Source organism: Budorcas taxicolor, chromosome 2 (genome assembly GCF_023091745.1).
Source record: "Budorcas taxicolor isolate Tak-1 chromosome 2, Takin1.1, whole genome shotgun sequence".
Taxonomy (NCBI): Eukaryota; Metazoa; Chordata; class Mammalia; order Artiodactyla; family Bovidae; genus Budorcas; species Budorcas taxicolor.
The window spans coordinates 137,261,582-137,284,966 of record NC_068911.1 but is presented as its reverse complement, the minus strand read 5'-3'; the positions used below and the strand labels follow the sequence as shown (position 1 = coordinate 137,284,966).

Sequence of the window (23,385 nt, the reverse complement as noted above, 5' to 3'; positions counted from 1 at the left end):
GGACTACCTATGGACTATAGGCAGGTTCATATAAACCTACCACTGGACTATCACTCAAACCTAAGAAGGAAGGAAATTCTAACACGGGCTGCAACATAGATAAACCTTAAAGACATTCTGCTAAATGAAATAAGCCAGTCTCAACGGGTAAAGGTATGTTTCACCTAAATGTAAAATTCACTGAGACAGGAGGTAGAATGGGTGATTACCAGGGACTGGGGGAAAAGGGAAAATAGGGAGTTCATGTTTACTAGGAATGAGGTTCCTGTTTGGGAAGATGAAAAGGTCCTGGGGTAGAGGATGATGGATGCACAACAGTGTCAATGCACTCCGTGCCACAGAGCTGAATACTCACGAACTGTTAAAACAGTAAATTTACAGTAGGCATATTTTGCCACAATAAGAAATTCGACATATAAAAATGGAGGGTTAGAAAAATCTGCTTCCTTAATCCATCACAGCTTCACTACCTAAATTTAAAGTGAAAGTCACTCAGTTGTGTCTGACATTTTGCAACCCCATGGACTATACAGTCCATGGAATTCTCCAGGCCAGAATACTGGAGTGGGTAGCCTTTCCCTTCTCCAGGGGATCTTCCCAACCCAGGTCTCCTGCACTGCAGGTGGCTTCTTTACCAGCTGAGCCACAAAGGAAGCCCACCTAAATTTAAGGATACTTTCAAAAAAGATAAAAGTGACACAGCAGAGGTCTCTGATTCATGGAAGGGAAAACTCTACCAAAAAAAAAAAAAAAAAAAAAGGGAGTAAAACTGTGGATAGACAAAGACATGAAAGTTTTCATTTCTTTGACCATAATAATTGGTAATTTACATTACTGTATCTAATGCAATGAACATTTTCAAAAAGTTAAGTTGTAGCATCATTTTGAAATTAATCAGTAAGAATTTAAAGAACAAGGAAGAGAATATTTTAAAATGCAGATGTAATGAACACTTCAAAAGTCAAACATTATTACAGCTTTTCAAACTAGAAATGAAAGAAGCAACTGAAGCACCTTGAAGGCTAAGCTACTGTATTGCATTAGCTGAAGAAGTGCACACTATCACAGACTAAGAAAGCCTTGTACAATTGAGATAGCTGAATGCCTGATAAGTCAGTTAAAAAAAATAATGGCATGACAGCGCTACTTTCCAATGATACTGGAACTCCTCAGATGAAACAGCTGGTGACCAATGTGGAGACTGAGCTAATATCCCAACTGTAGAACTGTACTTTTGCCTTACTCCTGGATTCATCTACAGATGAAACTGAGCTTGCTGTTTCTTTTCTATCAAATGACTACTGGGTGCCAACACTGACTGAAGAATTTCTTTTTGTATGTGAATGCAAATAATAAACACTGGCACTTAAATAGTCAACATGTTGAATAATTTTTTTGGAATCTCATGGTTCACCCTTGGAACAAGTGTGCTGACACTTGCATTCCCAGTGCAGAAGTAGTGGTGGGTAAAATTGCCGGTGCCTCAGTTTCAATCAAGGCAGTAAACCATACTAGAAAGCACTGTATTCTTCACTGCTACTCATCTGCATTTTTAAAGACGGTCAGCTGAACTTAAGAATACCCTTAATGAAGCAAAAAAAAAAAAACAGTTCTTAATTTTTGAGCCTTGACTTCACATTTTTTCGACATTGTATGTGAAGATTAGAAAGTGCACAGAAAGTACTTCTTCATACTGGTCACCAGTGGACACCTCAGGCAAAAGCACTCCTGTGACTGATGGAGTTGGGCTGAATGTATTGGTTTCTTTCATGGAACACCATTTTCATTTCAAAGAATGCATGACAGACAAACTAGGATTATTTATACCTGAGCTTTTGGCATTTTTCACATCAAAATGAATGATGTGAACCTGGGTACTTCATGGAAAAGAAATGACAAAATGTGTTACCAATAATACAGCAAAAATTAAAATTTTAGAAAACTATATCTACCACTGTGAGCTTAATAGTTTCACAATACTTTCACCTGATGAAATTGATGATAATATCAATGTATATGGCTTTTGAAATTGTATAATGAAATGTATCAACATTTAGAAGACTGGCATAACCCAGTGAACAAGTGTTTTCCAAATAACCAATGTATGATGTTACAACATCACACAAGGATAGAAGATTTATTCAAAATACAACACAAAGGAATGGGTTATAACATAACAGAGTACGAAAATTTTACTAGTATGGTATCAGATTCCACTTGTCAATTAATCTTTAAGAAAGCACTCCTTTTAAGATTCACTCCCATAATTATGTTATATAAGATTCCAACTTTAGAGATCCTACTTGCTGGCTTGATGAAGTAATAAGCCAGTCTGGGTAAGTTCCACATGATACAGAACTGTAAGTGACCACCAGGAAAGGAAGGTGACCTCTGCGAGTGGCCTCCAGCTGTTGTTGTTCAGTCATGTCCACCTCTTTGCGACTCCATGGACTGCAGCATGCCAGGCTTCCCTGTCCATCACCAACTCACGGAGCTTGCTCAAACTCATGTCCATTGAATCAGTAGCGCCATTTAACCATCTCATCCTCTGTCATCCCCTTCTCCTCCTGCCCTCAATGTTTCCCAGCAGGGTCTTTACCAATGAGTTGGCTCTTCGCAGCAGGTGGCCAAAGTTTTGGAGCTTCAGCATCAGTCCTTCCAATGAATATTCAGGATTGATTTCCTTTAGGATTGACTGCTCTGATCTCCTTGCAGTCCAAAGCACTCTCAAGAGTCTTTTCCAGCACCACAGTTCAAAAGCATCAATTCTTTGGCGCTCAACCTTTTATATGGTCCAATTCTCACATCCATCCATACATGACTACTGGAAAAACCATCACTTGTTAGATCTGCATGTAATATACAAAAAGCTTATCTACAGTTATTTGAAATGCTCCTCCTTCTTCCAGTTACATATCTGTGTGAGGCAGGATTTCCTTCACGTATTTCAACCAAAACAATACACTGCAACAGACTGAATAAACAAGCAGGCACATTTGAGAATCCAACTGTCTAACAAGCAGGCAGCAAAGAGAATGGCAAAAATGTTACACTGTCACTCTTTTCACTAATTTTTTTTTCTTTTGCTTTGAAAAATATAGTCATTTTCATGACAACAGGTGACCTTGTTATGGACTGGTTATTCTAAATCAATTAAATATATTATTTTAATTTCTCACTTTTTCTGATATGGTAAATATGGATAGATATGATCTGCAACAGAAAAGCCCTTTCAGTTCCTCTAAAATGGAAGAGTGAAGAGGGCTGTTGAGACCAGTAAGTCTGAGAACTGTTGCAATGTGTCTATTTTCTTTATCTCTGCCAAATGACACTCCCCCCCCCTTCTTTCATTTATCTAGATTTTACCCATTTTTCACACTTGGCAACTGTGAGCTCTCTCCCTCCTTACTGCCTGGAGAACTCATCTGGCCACCTGGCTGTTGCTCTGTTTTCGGTTAAGTATGTGTGTCTCTCCAACTAAACTGGGAAGCCCCGAAGGAAAGGGACTGTGTATGGAACAGCATAGGTGCTCAAAAACACTAACTTAATTATAGACTTTAGAGGATCAATTCAAGCAAGTCCCAGGACTTCAATCAATTGCTCAAGGAAGCCAGCCCACAAAGGACCTGGGATGAGGCAGAATTTAGGACAAATGTGTGTCTCAACGGGGTCATCTGAAGACTTAGCTGAGAACAAGGGCAGAGATGCCAAAATGCACAAGGAAATGCAGAAGGTAATAGTAAGTAATATCAGACCATAAGACCTTTATTTCTCAATAAAGCAGGAAGCAAGTTATCTGTGGATCATTTTGGAGTAAAAACTTGAGGAATAGAGAGTAACATTGTGGGGAAAGCAATGAAGAATTCACAGAATTTTCTCAAAGTCTCTTACTCTAAAAATAGGAAAAATGCACTGAACTGAATACCAATTGTTAAGGAGTTGAACTGTCCCCACAAAAGATATGCGGAACTCCTAACTCTGTGAATGCAACCTTGTTTAGAAACAGGGTCTTCACAGATGTAAGCACCTTAAGTAAGGTCACTGGGGTAAGTCCTAATCTGATGTGATCTGGGTTTTTTGTACCTTTTATAATGTTTGAACACTTTATTTTTTTAACAAGCATCGTGCATTGTTTATTTAACTTTTTATGTTGGGAGTATAGCATATTAACAATGTCATGATAGTTTCAGGCGGACAGCAAAGGGACTCAGCCACACACCTATACATACATATATATACATATATATGTATTTCTGTTTTTATATGATGAGAAAGACACAGAGGGAAGACAGCCATGTAAAAATGAAGGCAGAGATTGGAGTTACACTGCCACAAGCTAAGGAACGTCTAGGCACAAAAGAATCTGGAAGGGGCAAGGAAGGTTCTTCTATGGGAGGCTTCAAAGGGAGCATGAGCCTGCCAACATGTTAATTTTGAACCTCTAGCCTTCAGAGCTGTGAAAAATGTATTTGTTTTAAGCCACCCATTGTGGCTACCCAGCTCATGATACTTTGTCACTGTGGTTCTAGGAAACTAACACAGCAACAGAGGGCTCCTCACTACCCATAAGGACTTCCTAGGTGGCGCAAATCCGCCTGCCAGTGTAGGAGACACCAGAGACACAGTTCAGTCCTTGGATAGGGAAGATCTCCTGGAGTAGGAAATGACAACCCATTCCAGTCTCCTTGCCTGAGAAATCTCATGGACAGAGGAGCCTGGTGGGCTACTGTCCATGGGGTTGTTGCACAGACTCAGACACAACAGACCGTACTTCACTCTCCATGGCCACAGTCCCACACAGCTCTCCTCACTCACAGACAAAAGTAAAAGGAAAGGCAGAAAGATCTGAAATGCAAATTTAGTTAGCAGCAATGAAAAATGGCTTCCCTGGTGGCTCAGACAGTAAAGCATGTGCCTGCAATGCGGGAGACCTGGGTTCGATCCCTGGGTGGGGAAGATCCCCTGGAGAAGGAAATGGCAACCCACTCCAGTATTCCTGCCTGGAAAATTCCATGAACAGAGAAGCCTGGTGGGCTACAGTCCATGGGGTCGCAAAGAGTTGGACGTGACTTGAGTGACTTCACTTTCTTTCTAATGAAAAACAAAACAAAACAAAAAAAGGGTGTTTTTTTTTTTTCTTTTGGTTTTTTTTTTAACTAGAGATTTCTGAACTGCAGTTTTGTGTTTTTTTTTTAAGGTTCTGAGAAAATGTCTCTGATCAAACACTGCTGTCAAAACTCAAGCCCACTGAGTCTCTATAAATGTGCCTATAAATACAGACAAGGATTATTTATCCATCTTGCATTTCCTCAATTCTTGGCTACAAAAGGGAGTAATCCATAACCTAACATTAAAGTTACCAATACTATGACTATGTCATGATGAAAGAAATATGGGATCACAAGTGAAATTCTTTCATTTTCTCCAAGATTTTATCAAGCCACCTGAAAGTCTGGGCCAAGATGACTCCGAGCTCATGTGCTGGCCATTCAGAAAGGTAAAGACCTAAATCTTATCCATATAAGATACTTGGCCTTAAAATCCATAGACTGCAATTTAAACCCTGGTAATGCATACCTGTTAGGAATTTACTTTCAGCCTCACACTTTACCTCAACCAATAAAAAAAAAAAAAAAATGGGGTCTTGGACCTGTGGAAATTTCTAGAGCCATCTAACTTGATGATCCATCCAATGCCTCCTATACATCAGGTAATCCCATTGGTTTTCTAACTGTGGGCCCTAATCCATCAGCGAGCAGTGAAATAAATGTAGTATATTCCAACTACTTTAAAAAAAAAAAAACAGTAGAATAAAAAATAAGAGCGTATCATTAGGGTTAAGTAAGGGTTACCATCCTCCTGACTTCATTTGTATATGTGTGTTGTGGGTACTGTGTCATAAAGGAAAACTTATCACTACTTTATTTATCAATCCAAGTTCTGGCAGGAAATAGATGGTTCACTCAAACTGGGCACTTAGGAGTTGAATAAAGAACCTATTTCTAAAGGTTTCCCCAGGATTAAGGAAAAACATCAAGGGAGAGCACTCCTAAGTAGAGAGGTCGCTACCATCTGGTACCCAAGGGGCCAGGGAATGGAGTGCAGACAGGTATGCAGGGAGGGCGATATGTTGGAAGTTGTGTCCTTCAGTAAAGGGAGGCAGCCAGCCCATGGTAACGCAACAGAAGGGAGCTGCCTCCTGCTGGGACTCCTCCCATGGCTGATGCCAACTAGACATCACAGAGCAAGACAGCCCACACGACTCAGCCTCTCAGGTCACAGGAGTGCATTTCGAGGGGCAGACAGAAGGCTGAAAGCCACCAATACAGTTCACACCTTCATCAACTCAGTCTGACCACTTTTATTTCTGGACGCCACATTTTTTCCACATCTGCCCCCAATCCCAATCTTGAATCAAGGCTCTAACCCAATGCCAAAAAGCTGATGCAAAAGATCGGCACCTTTATGAACTCATGATTTATGATCTTAGCTATGCCCTCAAACACTCCCCGGCAAGACTTTCATCCATCTTCAGCCTCCCACCTCTCCTAGCCCCCACCTTTGGGGCTCGTGGAGGGCACAGACCATGTCTCACTCATCTCTGGAGCCCCAAGCTGCAATATCTAGAACACAAGCATGGTCAATGGGCAGTCTATAAACTATGAAGACATAAACCTCAGCGGGCTCCCTCTCCCTCATTTGTACCCATGCTTCCTATACCACAAAGCAGTGGTCCCTAACCTTTTCAGCACTAGGGACTAGTTCCATGCAAGACAATTTTTCCACGAATAAGGGGTGGGGAGTGGGGGGGCAGACGTGGAGCAGGGGAAGGGGAGGTAGAGGGAGGAATGGTTTCAGGATGATTGAAGTACATTATATTTATTGTGAACTTATTTCTATTATTATCACATCAGCTCCACCTCAGATCATCAGGCATTAGATCCCAGATGTCAGAGATCCCTGCCATAGAAGGTCAAGTACCGAGTCTGATTTCTTTGCCCCTGAAATTCCCAAGCCCATTTCCTCTTCTGCTTCTGTATATCTAACCTGCACTCCTACAGCCAGGACATGGACCAGTTTTCCACCTCCATTCCCAGCTCCCTCTGCCTCCATCCTCTAGGACAATCGACAGAAAAACAGAAAAACACTATCACCACGCTGCCCAGAATGTTCTACTGACTCTGCATGCTCTTTAGACAGTCATACCAAAGGGCCCCTAGCTTGGACTCTGGCTTCTTCTTACAGCCTTTTTCCTACTTTTCCCTCTCACAATCAGCTTTAGGAAACTTTCCATATTGTTGTTCTCTTGACATACCTCCAAAAAACCTTGTCTATCCTCAGTTGTGGATATGACTGGTGATGGAAGTAAGGCTCCATGCTGCTCTTTAGACCAGTATTGCATAGGAACCTGGAACATTAGGTCCATGAATCAAGGCAAATTGGAAGTGGTCAAACAAGAGATGGCAAGAGTAAACATCGCCATTTCAGGAATCAGTGAACTAAAATGGACTGGAATCGGTGAATTTAACTCAGATAATCATTATATCTACAACTATGGGCAGGAATCCCTTAGAAGAAATGGAGTAGCCATCACAGTCAACAAAAGAGTCCAAAATGCAGTACTTGGATGCAATCTCAAAAATGACAGAATGATATCTGTTCATTTCCAAGGCAAATCATTCAATATCACAGTAATCCAAGTCTATGCCCGACCAGTAACGCTGAAGAAGCTGAAGTTGAACGGTTCTATGAAGACCTACAAGACCTTCTAGAACTAACACCCAGAAAAGATATCCTTTTCATTATAGGGGACTGGAATGCAAAATTAGGACATCAAGAAACCTGGAGTAACAGGAAAATTTGGCCTTAGAGTATAGAATGAAGCAGGGCAAAGGCTAACAGAGTCTTGCAAAGAGAATGCACTGGTCATCGCAAACACCCTCTTCCAACAACAAAAAGAGAAAACTCTACACATGGACATAACCAGATGATCCACACCAAAATCAGACTGATTATATTCTTTGCAGCCAAAGCTGGAGAAGCTCTATACAGTCAGCAAAAACAAGAATGGGAGCTGACTGTGACTCAGATCATAAACTCCTTATTGCCAAATTTAGACCTAAATTGAAAAGAGTAGGGAAAACCACTAGACCATTCAGGTATGACCTAAATCAAATCCCTTACGATTATACAGTAGAAGTGAGAAATAGATTTAAGGGACTAGATCTGATAGAGTGCCTGATGAACTATGGATGGAGGTTCGCGACATTGTATAGGAGACAGGGATCAAGACCATTCCCAAGAAAAAGAAATGTAAAAAAGCAAAATGGCTGTCTAAGGAGGCCTTACAAATAGCTGAGAAAAGAAGAGAAGTGAAAAGCAAAGGAGTAAAGGAAAGATATACCCATTTGAATGCAGAATTCCAAAGAATAGCAAGGAGAGATAAGAAAGCTTTCTTCAGTGATCAGTGCAAAGAAACAGAGGAAAACAATACAATGGGAAAGACTAGAGATCTCTCCAAGAAAATTAGAGATACCAAGGGAACATTTCATGCAAAGATGGGCTCAATAAAGGACAGAAATGGTATGGACCTAACAGAAGCAGAAGATATTAAGAAGAGGTGGCAAAAATACACAGAAGAACTATACAGAAAGATCTTCATGACCCAGATAATCACAATGGTGTGATCACTCACCTACAGCCAGACATCCTAGAATGTGAAATTAAGTGGGCCTTAGGAAGCATCCAGAGAAGGCAATGGCACCCCACTCCAGTACTCTTGCCTGGAAAATCCCATGGACAGAGGGGCCTGGTGGGCTGCAGTCCATGGGGTCGCTAGGAGTCGGACACGACTGAGTGACTTCACTTTCACTTTTCACTTTCATGCACTGGAGAAGGAAATGGCAACCCACTCCAGTGTTCTTGCCTGGAGAATCCCAGGGACGGGGGAGCCTGGTGGGCTGCTGACTATGGGGTCGCACAGAGTCGGACACGACTGAAGCAATTTAGCAGCAGCAGCAGCAGCAGTAGGAAGCATCACTACGAACAAAGCTAGTGGAGGTGATGGAATTCCAGTTGAGCTATTTCAAATCCTGAAAGATGATGCTGTGAAAGTGCTGTGCTCACTATACCAGTAAATTTGGAAAATACAGCAGTGGCCACAGGACTGGAAAAGGTCAGTTTTCATTCCAATCCCCAAAAAAAGGCAATGCCCAAAGAATGCTCAAACTACCACACAACTGCACTCATCTCACACGTTAGTTAACTAATGCTCAAAATTCTCCAAGCCAGGATTCAACAATACATGAACCAAGAACTTCCAGATGTTCAAGCTGGTTTTAGAAAAAGCAGACGAACCAGAGATCAAATTGCCAACATCCGCTGGATCACCAAGAAAGGAAGAGAGTTCCAGAAAAACATCTATTTCTGCTTTATTGACTATGCCAAAGTCTTTGACTGTGTGGATCACCACAAACTCTGGAAAATTCTGAAAGAGATGGGAATACCAGACCACCTGACCTGCCTCTTGAGAAATCTGTATGCAGGTCAGGAAGGAACAGTTAGAACTGGACATGGAACAACAGACTGGTTCCAAATAGGAAAAGCAGTACATCAAGGCTGTATATGGTCACCCTGCTTATTTAATTTATGTGCAGAGTACATCATGAGAAACACTGGGCTGGATGAAGCACAAGCTGGAATTGAGTCTGCTGGGAGAAATATCAATAACCTCAGATATGCAGATAACCATTATGGCAGCTAAAGAGCCTCTTGATGAAAGTGAAAGAAAAGAGTGAAAAAGCTGGCTTAAAGCTCAACATTCAGAAAACTAAGATCATGGCATCTGGGCCCATCACCTCATGGCAAATAGATGGGGAAACAGTGGAAATAGTGTCAGACTTTATTATGGGGGGCTCCAAAATCACTGCAGATAGTGATTGCAGCCATGAAATTAAAAGACGCTTACTTCTTGGAAGAAAAGTTATGACCAATCTAGACAGCATATTAAAAACCAGAGACATTACTTTGCCAACAAAAGTCCATCTAGTCAAGGCTATGTTTTTTCCAGTAGTCATGCACAGATGTGAGAGTTGGACTATAAAGAAAGCTGAGTGCCGAAGAACTGATACTTTTGAACTGAGGTGTTGGAGAAGACTCTTGAGAGTCCCTTGGACTGCAAGGAGATCCAAACAGTCTATCCTAAAGGAGATCAGTCCTGAATATTCATTGTAAGGATTGATGTTGAGGCTGAAATGCCAATACTTTGGCCACCTGATGCAAAGAGCTGACTCATTTGAAAAGACCCTGATGCTGGGAAAGATTGAAGGTGGGAGGAGAAGGGATCGACAGAGGATGAGGTGGTTGGATGGCATCACCGACTCATGGACATGAGTGTGAGTAAACTCCAAGTGTTGGTGATGGACAGGGTGGCCTGGTGCGCTTCAGTCCATGGGGTCAAAAGGAGTTGGACACGACTGATCGACTGAACTGAACCAATCCTCAGTCAGAGGCAGGCAGCCTCTCCCTCTCTTTCCAACACCCTCCCATCCCTTACTGCCCAGCAGTTGGCCATTCTTTCTAAAGCCTGCCCACGTGTAACTCCTGGTGAAATTGGCATGCCTTCCTTATCTCTCCCTGCTCCAAAGTTAAAGGTGACCCCTCTCTTCCATCTACCACTCCAAACCTGTCTACTACACCATGTTACTTATCTACATTCCTTTCTCTGCCATATTAGTTTATTAGCCTGATGGGGGCAGGGAACATGTCTTATTTTATTCTATATCCCCAGAATGCTTGACCCAATGTCACTCTTCATAAATCTTCTCTGAAGTAACTGAAGTGGCATTTGGATTGTCAGATCATCGAAAGCAACTGTAGCAAAGCATCCACTACCTGGGGGTCAGGCTAAGGTCTCACTGAATATGTGACATACTTTTTCATGTGATGTAGATGGCATTAAGAGATGCAGGTTTCACCCACCATTCTTAAATTAGGTGCCCCACTCTCTCTCCACCTTTTTCCCAATACAGGCCACCTATCTATAAACAGGGAGGAGTACAAACCCTGTCTATACATCCCTTGTCAGAAACCCACCTTTACCTAGTGTTTAGTCTTTCTAGAGTTGATGTCTGTGCAAATAAAGAATAGTAGCAAGACTCACTCTAAATCTCCCTAAAAAAGGTATCAGAAGTCTACTGTCAGCGCTCTCCCACATACCCTTAATTTCTGTCTCAAGTGAAGCTGGCAGATTGGGTCTGATCACTTCCCCTGCCAGTGTGGGTCTCTAGTCATGCTGATGGTGGCTTAGCTGAGAGCTGCAGACATCTCTTCTGTTATCTGCCTCCATCCCCAAATGGCCCCACCAGCTCCTCCTCTGGGGCCCAGGACCACCTGATCAGTTTAATATATCCTTTCTTGAGGTGAAGGACAAGAGCAGTACAGGGTGTATTTACCTGGATGATACTTAGTACTGAATCTGACAGAGACTGAATTGAGAGTGAAACCTTTTAAACCATCCTGTCTCTTGGTATCCTGCAATTCTGTCTCATTGCAATCCACAGAGAAAGAGTCCAGCAATCAAAAGAATGGTAGAGCCCGAGATGGGAGACAGAGCTAATTTGGCAGCCCCAAGGTGCAGTGACAGTGCCTTTCAAAAATAAAGGATCCACCCAAATGAGATAGTCCAGAATCATTTCTTAAATCAACATGAAATTAATAAATAAGACACTGAAAATCAAACACTGTTCAAATGTAAAGGGCAGCATTGCACAAATCTCCATGAAACAAAAACATTATGATGTTCCTTTGCTAAAAATCCGGAACTGCAGAGCGCTCAGCCTCGAGAATCTGCGAACAGAGTCAACCTGTCAACATTTGAAGCTGTTATTTAAGACAATCAGTGCGGCAGATATAATGGGCCACTCAACTACTGCCTACAGCACATGTGGATTTGATGACGTATTTGAAGATAATCAAGAGAAAAGTTGCATTTAGACTTTCTTTATAAAACTACACCACATATAAAGATTTCTTACAAAGCATAGTGTTGAATATGAGGTCATTCTCATTTTTATGAAAGAAAGCAATGTGAAAGGTGATACAATTTAACAAGCATTTCTGGTATACATACTATATATCTGGTACTGTGCTAAAAACAGGGATAGGAGAATAAATAAGACTCAGTGTTCTTAAACAGTTCAACGTAGAGTGGAGGAGACAGAATGGTTGCACTCTGTGGTCAGGCCCGGCCAGTTCCTCTCCTGCATTCACATGGACTTCTTTCCCTGGCCCACTGCATCTAGACTGCATGGCCCACTGCACGGCCAGTGTGACCAGTGGAATGCTGGCACAAGTGATGTCTGCCACTTCCAGGCCAAGCCCCCAGGCTTCTGTGGCATCCTCCACACTCTCCTTGCTCACCAGCTGGCACAGGGCAGGGAATCTGCAGAAAACCCAAAAGCAAAAGGAACAGCAGTAGGTGGCTGCATGGGTCATAGACCCCACCTCCCCCTGAGAAAGCGATAAACCACTGTCCTTTGGGGGCTTGCCTGTTAAGTTAGAAGACCCTGATGAGTAGACAGTATAATGTAAGATACGGTTTTCAAAATAAAAACACTGCACAGCGAGTTACAGGAACACAAGTATGAAGCCCCTAAGTGACGGTGAGGGAAAAGGGAGGACGGGAATTCCTAGAGAAGAGGCAGTTGAAGTTTCATCCCAAAAGATGAGCAAGATTCACTTGGGGTGGGGGAAAATGTGAAAGTTTTACATCACATGTGTGAATTTAAAGGGTATAAAGGAATAGAGAAGATACTGGACCCAGAAGCAAAGTGGGTTTTCACGTAATAGCAGTGAAGAGCCATTCACATATCCCAGCAATACTCCAGACAGGATCAGATCTACAGCTGTAAGGTCCTCAATGCAGACCAGTTTGAAAGAATTGGGAGCTAACTGTGGTGTTGGAGAAGACTCTGGAGAGTCCCTTGGACTGCAAGGAGATCCAACCAGTCCATCCTAAAGAAGATCAGACCTTGGGTGTTCATTGGAAGGACTGATGTTGAGGCTGAAACTCCAATACTTTGGCCCCCTGATGCGAACTGACTCATTTGAAAAGACCCTGATACTGGGAAGGATTGAGGGCAGGAGGAGAAGGGGACAACAGAGGATGAGGTGGTTGGATGGAATCACCAACTCAATGAACACAGGTTTGGGTGGACTCCAGGAGTTGGTGATGGACTCCTGGCATGCTGCGGTTGGCGATGGACAGGCAGGCCTGGCATGCTGCGGTTCATGGGGTTGCAAAGAGTTGGACATGACTGAGTGACTGAACTGAACTGAATGGCAGAAAGGCCAATTACGGGTCTGCTGCAGTTCCCCACAGTAGGAATGAGAAAGGACTGGTGTGGGGCAGAAAGGAGGAAGCAGATCTAAGAAATACCACATGGAAGCATCAAAGGACTTTTCTGACCAACCAGACAAGTAATAGAATATGGAGGATGAGAGGTCATCAAGGAACAAAGGATTTCCGGTTTCTGAATTAGACAACCAGGGGAATGGTGGTACCAGAAATGAAGAAAGAGTCTACAGGAGGATGTGTATGTGTTTAGTCACTCATCTGAGTCCAACTCTTTGCAACCTCATGAACTATAGCTCACCAGGCTCCTCTGTCCGTGGCGATTCTCCAGGCAAGAATACTGGAGTGGATTGCCATTTCCTCCCCCAGGAGATCTTCCCAACCCAGGGATCAAACCCAGGTCTCCCTCACTGCTGGTGGATTCTTTACTATCTGAACCACCAGGACAGGAGGATGGAGACATGCAGAAGGACAGAGAACAAGCCGGGCTTAAACTATGTATGGGACATCAAGGTGGTGAAGTCCAGAAGCTGCTGGATATTGAGGTCGACAGCAAGTTCAAGACTAGAGGTGTGTGCCTGAGGGAAGCTGAAGCCATGGAATGGATGAGATCCAACTGAAATAAAGCAAAGAACCCCGAGGCACCAGCACACAAGGGAAACCGTATTGGATGCCCCTGCAAAGACACAGAAGACAGAGACATGTTTAGAAATTCTGGGTAGAGAGAGTTTTAAAAGGTGAGATATCAAAAAATAAGGACTGAAAAGTAACCATGGCTCTTAGCTGTCACATCCTGATAATCTTGTTAAGAGCACTCTCACTGGAAAACAACTACTTACACTCATCTATTGGGATGGTAATAATGGGGACTAGAGGATAATGAGTCCTTCTAAAGAGGTGTCTAACCTCAGCTCCAACTGAAGGCTGCCATGTGGGGAAGTAAAGCCCAGTAGTCTCAGAGCTTCTGATTCTTTTTTCCCTAAAAGATAGAAATCTGAAGTTTTGCATGAAATCTCAGTATTATTTAAACATGGCAAAATTCAAAATATAACACTGAGCAGAACTTAAAAAACACTTCTGTGGGTCATAGCAAACCCCACGAGCCCTGTGTTTGCAAACTTAGAGGCTGCTCAATGCAAGTCAAGCAACAGAACCAAAACCAAGTTAGAAGCATGCGCCTTGCTGATGGTGAGTCAGTCCTGTCTACATGCTGGAAAGAGCATCTAGTTCACACATTGGGAGAGGAGAGAACTGAATAGGAAATAAAGCACTCAAGTTAGTCACTGCCCAATAAACTGAAAAGCATTTGGGGAATTCAGTGTGGTCCTAGCTTATGTATAAAGGAAACTTATCATCTGGAAACAAGACATCAAAAGCTGAAAAATTCAGGAATTTAAGAGTTCTAATTTTTTCTTCCAGGCTAGTCACACATAATATCACACCTAATTCTTGTCATTGTACAAATTCTAAAATTGATCTCACAATCAACCAGGAGAGTCCATTGCTCTTAACTAATTCCAATCTGGGAAGCTGACCTCAACTTGTAAAACCAACAAATTATTCCAAATATCTGAATACAGAAGAGATTCATTTTGAAAGTCAATCAGATGCTTCTTTAAAAACAACAACACTATCCTCATAAACATAGATCTGCAAATCTTCCTAAAAATTCTATCTTACCCACTACCCCATAAACTCAGTGTTCATACTATTCGACTCCTGAACTCACACACATGCACACACTATACACTCTTATTTATACTTTTGTTACTGAACAAGTGAAGGACCTAAGCTACTCCATTTTGTCGACAGAAAAACTCCATTTTGTAAGGTTCCAGGAAAAGAGCCTTTGAAAATCCAAGAGGCTTTGGAAATCCCCTGACCTCACCCCACCACCCTCGAGCCAATCGGACCCCAGATCAAAATCTCCTGACTTAACGTGGTCTACCTAGGTAATGGGAACCAATCAGAACCCATGGCCAGCCCGGGAAATGGGAACCAATCGGAACCAATCAGAACCCGGGGCCAGCCCGGGAAAATAAAAACCAATCAGAAACCAACACCTAACCCTTCCACAGAAGGTAACCAGTTAGACGTCTCCCAACCCGGAAACTCCTGTTTTTCAAATTTCTCACGTGGGAATACCCTATATAAGCAATGTAACCCAGAACTCGGGGCTCCTCCCTATAGCTGCTGTGTCGGTATCGGTGGGAGCCCCAGCTCGAGCTTGGTAAAAAAAACTCTCTTGCTTTTGCATCGGATATCAGCTCCCTGGTGGTCATTGGGAGATTCTGCGACTTGGGCATAACACAAGTACTTCCCCTTATTTACTTATATATAAAATCAATGTTCAATTTAATAAGTCATTTGAACACCTGCTGGGAGAATGCACTTAGGATAGGAGCAGAAAGACAGTTACTAATAACAAGTTGGTCCGTAGGTGTCTAAGACATATTATCTGCTGTCAAATGAGTTTAAAAATCAAATTAGTTCAGTGATACCAAAAGATTAGTAGTAGTAGTAGCAGATTAGTGATTCTCAATTCTAACTGGGCATTTGTATCATCTGAAGTATCTTTTTTTAATACCGATGCCCAGGTTTCACTCCAAATCCATGGAAGAAAAGGACTGAAACATGTATTATTTAAAATGTTAAAATTAGAGGTAACTAATGATCAACCAAGTTGAGAGCCCTGCAGGATATGGTTCAATTAGCCATTCACCTGTGACGCGTAATTTTGATGATTAATTAACTAATTACTCAATGATCCCCACCTTGACTACTGAAGAGTAGTCCCCTTTCCACTAACTACTTAACTGAACTGGATTTAGAGCCTGAAATGATGATAAACTACCAGGATCCAAAGACAAGCAATCCCTCAATTCTTGCCCCTTGGTCAATTCACCTCCCTAGTAGAGGTTATCAAAGGACAGGCATCAGGGAGGCCACAGGAACCTCAAAGTCTGAGAGAATTCAGAACATAATTAAAGCTTTCCCCAAAGCTCCCTCAGTTTCTTCAGTATCTCACCTACTTCTGGCCTTATCTGATGCTGATTCAGCTGGCTTCCCACATTCCACAAATACCAGCTTCCTTTGTTTCTTCTCAGTTGGAGGTGGCCAGTGCTCTGCCTCTGCTCATGAAACCCAGACTGTCCTCCTTGGGCTTCATGTACCCTTCAAACTGTAGAAACCCCAACTCTCTCCTCAATCTTGAAATCTGCCTTTCTCCCATCTAAATTATTCAGGGCTCTGGAAGAAACAGGCTTCATTTACATTCATGTTCCCACTTAACGTGTTTCTTTACCTCCTTACCTCTCGACCCAGGTATCTCAGAGATCATGCCCAATTTTTCCATTTGTAATTAGACTGAAGAAGATTCTTCAGACTTGATTTGCAAATCCTGCAATATTTTTCACAGAAATCAGACTTCTACCTGTAACATATGGACCTATACTCTAAAAGATAGGATTTAAAGGAGTGTGAGGATGCTTTGAAGGCTTCCCGGGTGGCTCAGGGGTAAAGAATTTGCTGACAATGGAGGAGACACAAGAGACCAGGTTTGATCCGTGCATCAGGAAGAGAAGGAAATGGCAACTCACTCCAGTATTCTAGCCTGGGAAATCCCATGGACGGAGGAGCCTGGCAGGCTAGAGACTATGGGGTTGCAAAGAGCTGGACACGACTCAGCACATACACAAGCCTCCCTTTACAAGAAACACAATAGCTATTGCTATCATTGGGTTGATATGTTATTGTAGCAGTTTACATATGGATTTTTTTTTAAAACAAACTGTAAAAAAATAAATAAGATGATAAGTTCCACTGCATAGTGACTTACTAGGCTCCATATTAATGACTGAGAGTAAGGACCTGGAAACACAGTTCCTGGGTTCAAATCTCAATTCTACCACACACTAGTCATACTTCTCTGCTTTTCCCCCATCTGTAAAATGGGGATATTAGTACCTCGTTCACGGAGTTAGTCATTTCATATACGTAAAGCACCTAGAACAGTGCCTGCACCAAGTAAGTACAATTCCTCTTGGCTGTTGTGTTATTACTACTGAGTAAGCCCATCCTCATCGGCTTGCAGCTTCTGCGGCCCTCATTAAGTCTGTGATTCCCTGGTGGTTCAGACAGTAAAGAATCCACCTGCCAATGAGGGAGATCCAGGTTCAATCCCTGGGTTGGGGAAGAGCCTCTAGAGGAAGAAATGGCAACCCACTTCAATATCCTTGCCTGGAAAATGCCATGGACAGAGGAGCCTTGCAGGCTACAGTCCGCTGGGTTGCAAAGTCGGACACGACCGACTGAGTAACACACAAGGGCTTAAAACTTCGCTGTCCAGAGAAACAAACCGTTTAAACCTTTCACTAATTTAAAGAAACTGAATTTATGCCAAGTTGTTTTTGAAATTGAATTTTGATATTTCTGGTCTTTTCCCATCATTTTCTAAATTCAATGGATAAAAGCATGGACTTTATCGGAGTATTTCGTGACATTTTAGTTCCATTAGGAATATAATTTAATATTAGTTAAAGCCTTGTTATGATTACAATGCTATTTAAAACGAAACTATGAGAGAGGAGTATTTTGGGAGGGAAAAATATCACTCTCCAGTTATTAAATTGAGATTTTAAAAGCCAAAGAAGGGAGGGAGAATTTATTAGTTGCAGGTGACCTTTAAATGTCACATTCACTAATATATAAATGTAAACACAGAAAAATGTAATGTCTGGTAATAATGGTAAACTGATCAATACAATTACATTATGGGATCTGTGATATTATAAATTATGCTTTCAGTACAGAATATTGATAGTTTTTTAACACCTTTTAAGATCAAATTATAATGCATTAAATATCCTATAGTTAATTCCCTGTGTGCTATTTATAAGCTTAGAGCTTAGTTCTATTACTTGGACAGCTCCATGTATCAAATTTCTAAATATTCGAGGTTTTAGAATTAAATTATTTTTCACAATGTTTAAAAAAATAAAAATAAGTTTATCATCTCTATAAAACAACCTCTCAGTGAAATTTGCTTTAATAATTTGTCTAGAATAGCATGGTTAGGTTTAACCTTAGACTACTTTCAGAAGTTAGGGAAATAGGATTTTAAGGACAACTTGTGTCACTTTTCATTTTTAACTGAATTACACAATATAAACAGCATGTGCTATTGTAACAAAGGAAAAAAACCATTAGGTAGATACTTATATAGGCTACTTTGATTACTGTTCTTCTCTGCCTCAATTCCATTAGTAAAAAGTCCAGCTTTAGAGATTATATTTAATGTATTAACAGAGCATTCTCTACACTCATCTTTAGCTCTTGACTGTTCCAGGAAATATGCACATGCATTTATCCAGAGTGGAATTTTTTCCTGTATAATAATTCCAAGTGGAGGCACAGAGATGCAGAGATTTTCTTAAATGCCTCAGCTATATACGTTTAGAAAAAACAATTGCTTTCATGCCTTGGATAACCGAGATGACATTAAAAGAAACTACATCTTTCCATCATGAAATTGGCCAACATACTATTTCTACAGTTCTCACAGCATGAGGAAAAGCATTAAGAAAACCATTGGCCTCTAAATTAAAACTTTATGATTTGTCCTTTTTGAGGAAGATTTGGGGCAAACAAGATATCCCTTTGGAGGATTCAAAAGAAAAAGATGCCGCTGGAGGACTTCATTTAAAGTTTTCATTGAGACTTTTTTCTTGAAAAAAGAAACAGGCCCAGCATGTTACCCAAACACTGAGTATGAGTTCCAGAGTCTAGCTATGGCTTCTGAATATTTAAGTATGCCTTACACACTTACAAACACTTCTGGAACCTTACCTAGATTTCACTTGTTTCTGGCTTCAGGGACAGAGCTGGGAATAGTCTTTGTCATCATTTCGACAGTCACCCCGGACCTGACACTGACCACACATTTAGTAAATGCTGATAGAAAGCGAGGTGTTAAAGTAAAAATAGCAAAGTGTAGACTGGTTGCTGTCAGCACGCCGCATCCTTCCACCTGACCTCCTGCTGGAGTCATGGAGAGAGGCCAGCTCCAGAGGCTGAAATTCCAAGGGCCCCATTAGTTGTAACTTCCGAGTATCTGTTACTTACACCAATCAACTTTCTAACCCAAGGATTAGAAGTAGGACGGGCCTTAGCTGGTTAAAAATCACATCTGAGGTAAGCAACACCTACAAGTGCTCCCCTGAGGTCTGTTCGCTCCAACAACTTCTCAAGCAGTGCTTGTCAAACTTCACTGGCCACTGCAATCACCTGGGAGCTTGTTGAAAAGCAGATTTTGAAGCCGTGGGCTTGGACCGGGGCACCAGATGTTGCCGTTCAAACAAGCCTCCAAGTGGCTCGGATGCCGCGGTTCCAACCACCACCCTGAAACAAGCAAGGCCCACAAACGCCCAGATCCCTCATATTAGCAACATACAAAAGTTGCGGCCACAGGTCGTGACAAATCAGGTCGCCGAGGTGCTCTGCGTCCCCAGGGTGTCGCCACCCTGTCCTCGGGGTACCTGGCAGGTGCGGTGGCGGCGGAGCGCTCCCGGGTAGCCAGTCCGCAGCCGCGCCCCCTCCTCCGCCCCGCCCGCGCGCCCCCAGCGCCGCGCCCACCTTCTCGCGGGTCTTCAGGTACCGCTGCAGCGCCTGCTGTGTGAGCTCCCGGACGCGCAGCTGGCCCTCCTTGCAGGGCACCACGATTCCGGTCCTGCCGAAACACACGGTCACTTTCATCCTGGCCCCCGGCGACCACGCCGGGCCCGGCCGAACAGGTGTCTGGGCCGGCGGGCGCGGCCCCACTCTCAGGGGACACCGGGCGCCGGCGGAGACCCCGGGGTGCCTGTCCCCGGTCCCCCTTCCGGATCAGGGGCTCGCAGCAACGCCCCTCCGCCCGGGGCAGGCGGCCGCCGGCGGGCGGGAATCGATCTGAGAGCAGGCGCAGCGGGGAGGGCTACCTCCCAGGAGGCCGGGGGCCGGAGAAGCCGGGGGCCGGGCTGCTCCTCCCGCTCCTGCTCCGGCTCCGGCTCCGGGCCCGGCCCTGGCGGCTGCTCCCCGCCCGCCAAAGCGAAACTGCCGGCCTGGCCCTGGCCCTGGCCCTGGCGGCGGCGGGGTCGGCCCCAAGCCCCGGGCTGGAGTGGGCGGCGGCAGCGGCAGCGCGCGGGGCCAGAGTTGGGAGGAAACTTTTGCGCCGGATCCCAACTCCTCCGCCGAGCGCCGCGCTCTGGGCTCCCGCGGCCCCCGGGCCGGCCTGGGCCCGGCTCTTAAAGGGGCCGCAGCGCTCCCCGGGCCCGCAGTGCACTCGGCGGCGCGGGGCGGGGGCCGTGCGGGGCGGTAACCGGAGACCGGAGACTGCTCCCCCTCCCGCGGTCTCTCCCTGGCTCTGTCCCTCCCGCACACGCACGGATCTCTAGGGAATTGTAACGGGACCTCAGAGCTCCCCACCGGGGGATTGAAACCGGATCTCATAAAGCACACTCCAGGGAATAGCTGAGAGACTGCAGAGCTACACCCTTAAAACCAAGGGATTGGAGCCAGATTCGAGGAGAGCCCGGGAGCAGGTGCTTCTCGCCCCGCCCACTGAAAACACCTCTAGGCGTGGAGGTTCGCAGATACTGAGCTCCAGCGGTGGCCAAAGGACCTGTTAAGAATTTAGTCTTGAGCACAGCATCGCATCTGCCCTCTAAAGCTCTTTGATGGAAAAAAAAGTGAAGGGATTCTTGCAGAAAACGTAGTAGTGGAATCTTCCTTTTAGGGAGAACACTCAATATTCCCTCAAAAGGCCACATCCCAGACCCAGATATGACGGTGGATGTTCACATTTATCCTTCTAAAATGCGCTTCCGGTCGAACTTTTGACTACAGAAAAATAAATTTCAGCACTTTTAAGCTCATGATTTGGTAGGTGTGTATCCATCGCCAATCGAAATTGGCATATCTGGGGTGGGGTAAATCAACAGATAACATCTGTACCATTTTTAGCTCACACATAAATGAGCTCCTTTGAACGCAACAATTACCCTTTAAGGCAAGTATTATTCTTCCCAATTTATCTTAAAGAACGGTACCCAGGAAGATTAAGGAAATGAGATGACCATGGAGTTAGTTATGCTAAGAGGAACTCCATTCTTCCAACGCTCAATTCCCTCGTCTCCACCACACTTTTCTTTGCAATCCAGCTCATCCAACAAGTTCCTCAGGACTACATCACGTTTATAAAAAAGAGATCTGTTCCACTGCGTACCAGGTGGCGTTAAGGCAGTGCTGTCCGTTTTATTAAGCATGAAAATCTTTTCTAAAGTTGTGGTGTAGTTTCTTTTTGTTACTGTTCAGTCGTCAAGTCTTGACTGACTCTGTGATTCCATGGACTGCAGCATGCCAGGCTTCCTTGTTCTTCACTATCTCTCTGCGTTTACTCAAATGCATGTCCATTGAGTCAATGATGTCATCCAACTATCTCATCCTCTGTCATCCCCTTCTCCTCCTGCCCTCAACCTTTCCCAGCATCAGGGTCATTTCCAATGAATTGGCTCTTGGCAAGGGGTGACCAAAGTATTGGAGGTTCATCTTCAGCATCAGTCCTTCCAATGAATATTCAGGTTTGATTTCCTCTAGGGTTGACTGGTTTGATCTCCTTGCTGTCCAAGGGACTCTCAAGAGTCTTCCCCAGCACAATTCAAAAGCATCAATTCTTCACTGCTCGGCCTTCTTTATGGTCCAGCTCTCACATCCATACATGACTACTGGAGAAACAGTAGTCTGTACAGATCTTTGTGGGCAAAGTGATGTCTCTGCTTTTTAATGCACTATCTAGGTTAGTCATAGATTTTCTTCCAAAAAGCAAGTGTCTTTTAATTTCATGGTTGCAGTTTTAAATTTTTTAATTCATTCATACATGCAGTATTTGTGTGTGTGTGTGTGTGTGTGTGTGTGTGTGTGCACGTGCATGCATGGTCTTCTGTGTACAGGGCCCTATATACAGGGCCTTATATACGCTCAGTGGCATATATTTGAATGTCATGATGAAAGAGGATCATGAGGACTAAGAAGTTGATTTTAAGAAGATGTATATATATGGCTGAGTCCCTTCATTGTTCACCTGAAACTTTCACAACATTATTAATTGACTATGCTGCTGCTGCTGCTAAGTCGCTTCAGTCGTGTCCGACTCTGTGTGACCCCATAGACGGCAGCCCACCAGGCTCCCCCGTCCCTGGGATTCTCCAGGCAAGAACACCGGAGTGGGTTGCCATTTCCTTCTCCAAAGCATGAAAGTGAAAAGTGAAAGTGAAGTCGCTCAGTCGTGTCTGACTCTTAGCGACACCATAGACGACAGCCTACCAGATTCCTCTGCCCATGGGATTTTCCAGGCAAGAGTACTGGAGTGGGTTGCCATTGTCTTCTCCGATTAATTGACTATACCCCAATACAGAGTAAAAAGTTTAAAAAGAATTATACACACACACACAAGAAGATGTATATTAGTATTAATTTGGTTGCAAATCCAATATAAACTAATTTAAATAAACTAAAGAGAAGATCTATTTCCTTATAAAATCAGAAAAGCCAAAGAGCATTCCTTTGAGGCAAGACTGAATCCAGAAACTCAGTGTCCTCATGGTCATCTCTCTCCATCTGCTGGCTCTGTGTTCCTCTGTATTGTCACCATTCTCAGACAGTCTGTCCCTCATGAGGCAAAGATGGCCAGTCCCAGAGTTTCAAGTTTATACAGTCTGATAGGCAGCTATCCCAGACATCACTGAGCCTTTTGCTGGTGAGGACTTACATATCCAAGCTTAAGTCACGTACATTCCTTCTGGCAAGATGAATGCAGCGTTGATTGACCAGGCCTGATTCACCTGCAGCTGAATCATATGGAATAAGAACAGGAGAATGGTGAACCACAATAGATGAGACAAAAATAAAAATTCTAGCCATAACAAAACATAAGATTGTTTCCCACCCTCAAAGTTTTCATAGATAGTAGAAGCAACAAGATCTACAGATGTGAAGTT

The 23,385-nt window shown here is 43.4% G+C and overlaps 1 protein-coding gene across 1 annotated transcript in view; it reads right to left on the bottom strand.

The window, feature by feature from the left end:
- PARD3B (par-3 family cell polarity regulator beta) overlaps nucleotides 1–20,107 on the bottom strand; it is a 1,141,780-nt gene extending 1,121,673 nt beyond the window's left edge. Inside the window, exon 1 of the mRNA XM_052664164.1 lies at nucleotides 19,988–20,107. Coding sequence (XP_052520124.1) covers nucleotides 19,988–20,107 — 120 coding nt within the window. The remainder of the gene's footprint in view (nucleotides 1–19,987) is intronic.
- Nucleotides 20,108–23,385: the final 3,278 nt, after the last annotated feature.